We start from the raw sequence: 8,606 nt of genomic DNA, 5'->3' as shown, positions 1-8,606 counted from the left end.
TGAGCATCAAATCTGAGTTATGTTATTGGTATAAGGTAACACAGTTGCTGAATGAACCAAATTTAATCCACATGGTTAGACTTTGACTTGGACTTGGAATAATGAGTGCAGACTTGAAGTTCACTACGGATTATAAAAATCAAGCAAGTCTGACAAGTCTGCTGAGAGATTTCATAATGAATCAGGATAAATGGAAACAAATGGCTGAAAAAAAAAAAAAAAAAAAAAAAAATGTTTTAAAAAAAGTATAGCATGCATTTGAAATGGTCAACTCAAATGTGAAGCTGAAGATATTGAGCTACAGCTTACAAACATGCTGGTATGGTAGGTTAGAAGTAGCATATGCAGAGCACAGAGAGGTGAAATGTCAAAACAGCATAATGTTTTTTTAATGTCTGTCTGCAAAAGGAGTTCACTGATGACTTAATGTCCTGTCCTGCCAGACAGAGCTGAGCTCTACCAGTGTGTGCAGTATGTGGATTGGCAGTGAGTCCCATGCTCCTGGATAAAGACATCAGTGCTGAGCTGGTCCAGTCTGGTAAGAATTCCCAGTTCTGCTAATTAAAGTGCTGTTATAGGCAGAAGCCCCTGAGCTGGCACCACAGACAGCTACATGCCCTACAGAGCTAATTGCAGAGAAATTTTGTCTTAGGAATCAGTGTCTTTTTCACCCTTAGATCGTGCTGGCCTTGAAGGAAAATTACAAACACAGCCTGATAAAGTATCTCCCCGTGCTCTCTAACGACGCAGCAGTTTCCAGAAGCCTGTGCCACCCTGTCCAATTAAGAAGTACAAAGGCCAAAAGTTGTCAAATATTATTACAGAGCACAGTCAGTGTAAGTAGATGGTGAGGGAAAATGTGAACAGAAACAGTTGTGGTTTTCTTGGTGAACATTGGACCAGCTTTAATGCAAATACAACTTTCCCCTTCAGCTCACCACTTTGTTGTGGTAATTGTAAAAAAAAAAGACTTCCTACTTCTTAAAATAACAAAAATAATTTAATTTGTATTAAAAACATTTGGGTTGCTGTTTCACTTTTTATCTCTCTAATGTATCAATAGTATTACAAGTTTGCTGGTCATAAAACTTAACCGATCTGTATGAAAGGTTGGATGAAGGTTTGTTATCCATTATTGTAGTGGAAGAATCCTTTATTAATGACTACTGGTCTTTATAAGCCATATCCATCTAAACCTGGCAACCCTTGAGTTGCTCTTTATTAATTGATTATGACTGATTTCTAAAGCTGAGGTAATTATTTCATGAGTGAAAATAAATCCATTAAGTCTTACTTATAAGCAGCCCGTATTTGAAATGTTACCTCAAAACTATTACTATACAATTTAAGCCACAAGCCTAAACAGTGGGGATGAGTTTTCTGTATTCTGCATACAACACAACAGGAGCTCACAGCCAGGTCCACAGTAGTATAATGGTCAGTCTTGTTAAAAAGTGTGCTGAATTTTTAATGAAGTACCATGAAACAGGTTCTCCATAACAAAACATGCACACCTAATCCTTTGTGAGCTCAGAGTGAATTTCTCAGAGAGCTCATTTAATCAAATATGCACTGTATGTGTTTCCTGTGCACAAATGAGCATAAATGTTGCACACAAAAAATGGCATAATTTTTAATGATAACATTTTAACTTAAAAACCGTACAAAATAACTGGCACATACAGAAGCTGGATGACTCATTCCATATTGTCAGTAAACACTTCCTATAGACAAAATGACAAAAAAATAATCTCTATTTGTTATATCCCCCTTTTTACCTTTCATCTGAGTGTGATGAACAAGCTTACAGTACGGTAAAATTTATTTTCTCCAGTGTTATTTTTATAATGTAGTGACCTTTTAAGAGAGATGAAAGAATGAAGTTGCACTCCAATCAATCAAATTCATAAATCCTTAATCCCGCGGTGAGGGGATCAGAAAAGACTTGTGAAAAGGGCAAACACCAGTGTAGGTTCAGCGCCATGTGGACCAGATTGAAAAGCTTGTTTTGTTTATAATTTGTGAAGTCAAATTTTCCAGTTGGGTTTAAAGGAAAATCCAAGAGTCCATTTGAAATTTTTGGAACAATTATCTGTGCCTGCCTACATCCAGTTTTCATTTCCCATAGTCATTTTGAAACTCATGCCATATGTAAATTGGCCATTCAGGTTAGGCATGCCAGCAGCACGGCTCTATGGATGGCAGGGTTGGCCTGTCCACGACTTTGGTCTAGATTTACTTTATCTCAACAAAAATTGGATGGATTGACGTGAAATTTTATACAGACAGTCATGGCCGCCAGAGGATGAATCCTACAAACTTGACAAGAATAGCTGCTGAGAGCCAGCCAGTCTATTTCCATGTGGAGACTTCAATTTTTCCTTACAAATTCCATGTGACTTGTCAGACTCAAAGCATAAAATAATGATCTAAATAGAAGGAATAATCTTTTGTATCTTTTTCTCTTTCTTTTCTTTTTTCCTTCTTTTGTGTGGGCTGTGATGTAGGTCTGAAATTAGGGGAGTGAATAATGTAGAGCATAATGCCTGTACTGGCCAACTTATGCACAGCAAACAAAGCTTAAACAAGCTTAAAAGGAGATCCATATCAAAAACACTGGATTATTTATTTCTGTGCAAGTTTCTTTTTGTGTTCTACAAAAAATAAATGTCTACAAATGATTTAAAACAACTTCATTACCAGGATTTCAATCAACTTAGGGAAAACTGGCACAAAAACTCATCCTCCCACAGCTATCTTTTCAAGTTAGCTCAGACTAGAAAATCCTCATCCTCGCTGTGCGACCATCTGCAACTCTCCGTGTGCGTGCATGTGTGTGTGTGTCTGCAGGGTTCCTACTCACGACCAGAGGGAGCTCCTGCCTTGTGTGATGACCCCTGTGAACTTTGTCAGCCTCCTGGCATCCACCTCAAACCACTGCAGTGGGTCATCTCTCCCGGCGCACCAGGCCCCGTCATAGAGGTCATCTTCGTAAAGGCCTGCCTGCGGGGGGGCCAGAAACAGCCGCGTGGAGCACAGTTTTATTCCAGATGTACATGTTGAGTCACACACACATTCACAGCCTATGCATGGCGCAACACGCTGACTGGTAATGCTGACACTGACAGCCTCTACTTCGCCTGGTTTTGTTACCAATCTAAGTAAGTGTTGACAGTAGAGGAGTTGAAGTATGCAGACGTCAACAAGGCTGACATGTTTAGATTTCATCCTCTGACAATCTAAAATATACTGTCTCAATAAGAATCAGCTAAGATAGATTAATGTGTCTTCTACAATTATGAAGATGGTATATTGACTGTAAATTTTAAGTTGAATTAGCAAAATGTGAGCACAGGACACATCTGTGAGACAGGGCTGAGTGTTGAAAACACTTTGTGAGCTTCTTTCCAAATCCCAGCATTCCTGAATTTTCTGCAACAGTTTTAGCGAGCGTTTTATGGATGTAACGTGAGGACACATTTTGTATGGTTCAACAGCTGAAAATGTTAAACTAATTATAATGTGTTAAATGCTACTCTGTCCACAAAGCCTATGCTGCGCCAGTTGTCACTGTTGGCTCAGAGCGAGATGCGCGAACGGTCGCACACATGCCTATATGCCCACCGGACGCACTGTCAGTCTCCTTCATCCAAATTTAAACACTGACATGACATACTGCTCTGTGCAGGCTGAGTGCATAATATCACTGCCTCTTTATCGTAACTGTTGAGTCTCTTTAAAGTACACCTCTCTCATTATGCCTTCACATGGAGTCATTTCAAGATCTGATCATAGAAGAATGGGACTTGACATATCTATATTTACATAATCTCACCTCAAAGATGAGATCAAGGTACATTATGATACAAAGATACACGTAAACCTCCCCTAGGTCACAAAGGCTTCCAGATCTTAACGTGTTGTCTGTGTGTCAAAACACCTGATTGGCTGATCCAACTTCCCGTCCGGATGTGGGTTCAAAATGGAAACCAAAAAAATATGTTAATGTGCGTCCCCAAACGATCCTGTACTCTCACTAACACGCAGCGAGGAGAGACAAAGGCTAGCTAACCAGATTCCCGAAGCGAAACTGCGCGTCTGGGTTTATTGCTGAATGATGGATGAGAGTTGCAAATAATAGGGTCTGTTTTATGTTCTGTTTGTCTGTCACTTACTGTAGCAGAACATCTCAAAAATGTGTTGAAAACAGATTTCAGTGAAATATGGAAGAAGCTTCGGCCGTAGAACGAGTGACTACATTTCAGTGCCAATTCAGATCCAGGTTTAGACCCAGGAACTTTCATGAACCTTACTTGAATGAAAAAAAAACCTGGCATATATATCACATAGCACGTCTATTATTAAATGTATTTTGCTGCAAGGTTATTTAATTTGATTAACCATGGAATCATTTCTCTTACGAATCTTACAATTTGCATTATAAGTGCGATCTTGGCGCTATCTGATTACTTCAATTGTTCGTGTTTCCTTCCAGTATGCATCTCCCCACTATCAAAAGTGAATTCATCCCAGTGCTGTTGGTGTCTGGAATCTAAACAAACTGTAGCAGCTACAAAAGTGAAATAAACCAAATCCACTGGCCACAAGCCCGATTCAACAGGCAACATCTGCTTTTGATGTGTTTCTCCCTGATTTACAGATAATTGTGCTGTAGAGTGGACACTATCTCTGTCCCTCCATGGATCCATGACATGTACTCTCATTGAAGGGGTGGGGGTGGGGGTGGGGGGGCTCACACACCAAACAATAAATCCTTTGTTTTGTTGGTTTCCTGTAACATAATGCCTTGCTGTCTGAGCAGAATTAGGAGCATGTGTGCGTATGTTCATTAATTGTGCACTTGGATTCGGAGCGGTGCAGCCTGCAGAGGATGAGGCTCGCTGCAGACTGTACGCAGGCTAATACCCCTCCAAAGCACAGCTTGCACTAACAGGAAATACCTCTTCTCCCAGATGCCAGTCCTTTTTATTAGGTTTGGGGACGTGCCCCTAGTTTGATGGCAACACTATTACTTTCTCCAGCTTTGGAGTATTAAAAATAGGTCGTGAGCTGAAGCAGAATGATAATGTCATCCACATTTAACTGAGGGAGTTACCATATCACAGCCGACATCTTTCCATGGAGCATAAATATGAACTTAAAATTAAAAGATGCTGTCTTCTCAGTCATATTTCTTTTGTATTGCTGCTTGGTGGAAAGTGATTCTATCAAACATGAAAGCTTCAGAGGAAAGGTAAGATTGCCCAGGGTCCAATGAGAGCGCCAACATTTCTGATGAGCTTGCCCAGGCTACACCACTTTACACTTTACATTCCCGTCTTACCTGAATATTAAGACGACCTCTGTGTGCACCGAGGCCGTAGCGTTTCGTAGTTGAAGCGTGAAGCTGGAAATCGTCAATCTTCAAAGTCTCCAGTCCCATGGGAGGGCATTCTAGGTAATGAGATTGACAAATTGGCATGTGATGGTAATGTTATGTATCATCATGTGCTGCATTGCTCTAGAATCTAGAATAGCTCTCTGCACAGCTGCATAGCTCCTGAGCTAGAGTCCAAGCATTAGTTAATAGCTTGATAAAATGACACAACAGTAATGAGCAATTTAGAATGTGCCCATTGAGCTAAAATGTGTGAAGTAAACACGACAGCAGCTGCACTCTGTGTTTGTTACTGAGATCTAATAATGCTGTATGTGTCTATTCAGGAAGCCTAATGTAGTCAACACATAGTGAGATATAAATATCTCCTGTTAATAATGTGTAATCCCCACATTAAAGCAGAATGTGATTGTTATGACAGCAGCCATTATCAGCGCTGATGTTGCTTCTTCTGCCTCTCGACAACACACAGCACACACACACACACACACAAAACTTATCACCTGCAGCACCCACATCACATTTTGAGCTTGAAAGGAGACCACAGATAAGCTTGTGTGCATCCAACATTACACACTTCTCTGCGTAAACAACTCATTTTCTCAAACCTGGAAATCAAATCGCAAATCAAAGGTGAGCCTGTATGAATGCAATAGAGTTGAACAGCGCAACGGAGACTTTGATGTCAAGCTTCACGGTGATTAATGACAGTACACTATGAACGCTTCCTTTTTATAATTTTTGCAGCGGCATACCTATCGCAGCCATCTAACTGCAGCCTGAATACATGATTAAATTGTTGAAATGACTACAGCAATATCATTATCCTGAAAGAGAGAAAATGGGAAATTGCAGCAGCTGCGGCACAAACCTGTCAAGCACGTTTTAAAGGTTTTGATAAAACAGAAAATGTGATCAAAGGAAAATCTCTCAACGTCAGAAAGGTAAATATTAGCTGTCACTGGATAATGGACCTCACAGATGATGAAGATTTAGATTTCGGTTTTGGTTTTTTTTTAGTAATCCACAGGCTGTAGAATTGATTAATGCCAAGGCTGGTTAGTTAAAAAGGTTCATTCTCACAATAGTGATTACCATTTACTTAACACTGGCATCCAAACCATCACAATATGCTCAAACACTGGACTCTGATGGTTTGGATGCCAGTCATAGCAAAGGGTTAGGGTTAGGGTTAGATGTCAGATAAGGTGACAAACAGGTTGTAGTTACAAAGAAGTTGTTTGACCGTTTAAGACTCTGCAGAGATTCCTATACAGCACTCACAGCAATCTCGAACTACACTCCACATAGTCAGGGGATGGACAGATTTTAAAAAAGAAATCAAAGCAGCAGAGGCAGAAACATCCTGAGCTCCAGAAGCACTGGATTCTACAATTCCCACAATGCAGCCTAATGAAAATGCCTTTTTTGTTTGACACTCCCTGCCATAAATGCCAAGGACTTCTGACTCCTTGTTTCTTTCTCTAAGCAGGCTTTCTGTGTTTTAAAATCTCAGAGTCTCCATCAGGGTTATTGGGTTGTTTTTTCTTTTCTCAGTCTCACTGTGATGCTGAATCCGAAATCACTCCTCATTCACTCATTCACTTCATTAACCACTCCATATTAAGCAGTATAGATTATAGATGGATGACTGGATGTAGTGAGCAGTAAATTGAGATTTCTTACTTCATCATCATCATTTTTGCATCATCACTGTCAGCTGTTGAGTTGGCACAATGGTAATTTGCATCTTTAAAAGCACTGCATTGTGGGAAAGTTAGCATAAAGTATTGTACATGCTATGGACAAACAGACCAGCGCCCAGTGTGGTGGAGAGTCAGTGTAGTGCAATTAGGCACTGACACAGCTTCAGACTTGTTTCTGCTGTCTGAGTAGTACCCCACCCCACCCCATATCACTGTGATATGCCCAGTCGTGCAGAAATGCTACATTGTAAACAATGCTCATCTTGTTATGATATGTGCCATGGTACAACAGCTTTTTTTTGGAGCGTTGCTTTGCTTTAATGTTTTCTGAAGGATTTTGCCAGCAGGATAAGATCAGTATCAACTTATTTCCAACACAGATCAAGTTGTTGCAAGTATACAGCAGCTTTCTCCAAGTTATTTGTTTGTGTTGCCACGCTCCCAGATTCTTACTCTCTCTTATGTCCTGAAAAAAGTAGTTCCTCTAGATGATGATACTGTTCTTTGCAGCCCAAACTAAAAGACCATGATGAATCTACAATTCAATGAGTCCCAGGGTTCATATCTTTACTGGCGGTGTTGATGATGGCAATTAGCCAGTCATCAATATGAAAAATAATTCTCTAATTAACTCCTTGATTTTGCCAGTGCCAGTTATTCACTAACACCCACTGATGCCACAGCAGTGGTTTGGCAGGCACGTAGCTGTATTCAGGGCACTCTGCCTTTATTTTGGAAAAACACAGTCTTTAAAAGAGAACGCTGCACATCACTTAAAAATGTTTTCATTTGGTGCTGGAGGGAGTTTTGCAGTTCATTTGAACAAATGCCTGTCTTAAGTGATTGCAGTAACTGGGATGGTGCTCACTAAATAGAACTCTTTGTGTGAGATTGGCTCATCTTTTACACTACAATGGATATCGCCCGGTGAGGGCCAAATGGGCAAATCAAGGTTGACGTGTGAAATCCCTGCTGCCCGACGGCTCTTTGGGTCAGATCAAGCTGTTTGCAGACTTCCCTGGACTACAGCAATGAATTTCAGAGCAAGAATTTCCGATTGGGCACCGGTCTGTTTGTACATGCAGCATATGCTTCACATGTCGCTGTCATACAGCCAGAACTGCCTTCACAAATGAACACTCCAGAGTGTAACAGGCACAAACAAGACGAAAGAATTTTCGTTAAGAATACTGTACACAGGGCATGTGAATTTGGACAGTAAATATGGAGACCTCTAGGATGAGAGGTGAAACGTCCTCATGTATCTACAACCAAGTCCATTTGCCCCTTGAGTCAACCCTTCCTGGATAACCGTGACCTGGATGCCTGAGAATCTTCACAGACAGTAAAGTATATATTTGATCCATAGAGGAATCTGGCTTTGCATTTTGCAACTGTTCCAGGAGCCTGATGTGTCTGAGACATTGAGGATCATCAATCACATGCACCAAAATCTTTAGAGAAGCACAGACAAAGAGGATCAGCTTCCAAAATCCACACAT

General features: G+C 40.5%; 1 protein-coding gene across 1 annotated transcript; it reads right to left on the bottom strand.

Annotated features, from left to right (window-relative positions):
* Window positions 1-2,806: 2,806 nt before the first annotated feature.
* On the bottom strand, window positions 2,807-5,450 carry LOC108880933 (inactive carboxypeptidase-like protein X2). The gene is made up of 2 exons (XM_018672666.1): window positions 5,345-5,450; window positions 2,807-3,003 (listed from the first exon to the last, which is right to left on the bottom strand). The coding sequence occupies exons 1-2, from the start codon at window positions 5,441-5,443 to the stop codon at window positions 2,860-2,862; spliced, it is 243 nt and encodes an 80-aa protein (XP_018528182.1). The 5' UTR covers window positions 5,444-5,450; the 3' UTR covers window positions 2,807-2,859.
* Between the last annotated feature and the right edge of the window lie 3,156 nt (window positions 5,451-8,606).

The sequence above is a fragment of the Lates calcarifer genome, unplaced genomic scaffold, assembly GCF_001640805.2.
Source record: "Lates calcarifer isolate ASB-BC8 unplaced genomic scaffold, TLL_Latcal_v3 _unitig_993_quiver_3395, whole genome shotgun sequence".
In the NCBI taxonomy this organism is placed as follows: Eukaryota; Metazoa; Chordata; class Actinopteri; family Centropomidae; genus Lates; species Lates calcarifer.
Note: the sequence above shows the minus strand (reverse complement) of the source record. Positions and strands in the feature narration are given on the sequence as shown.

What these genes read in the sequence shown, in the direction of transcription:
- LOC108880933 (XM_018672666.1), bottom strand. Translation starts at nt 5,443, where the DNA reads ATGGGACTGGAGACTTTGAAGATTGACGATTTCCAGCTTCACGCTTCA. An exon ending in GAGGTCGTCTTAATATTCAG is followed by an intron (nt 3,004 to 5,344) that starts GTAAGACGGGAA and finishes GCCCCCCCGCAG; the next exon opens with GCAGGCCTTTACGAAGATGA.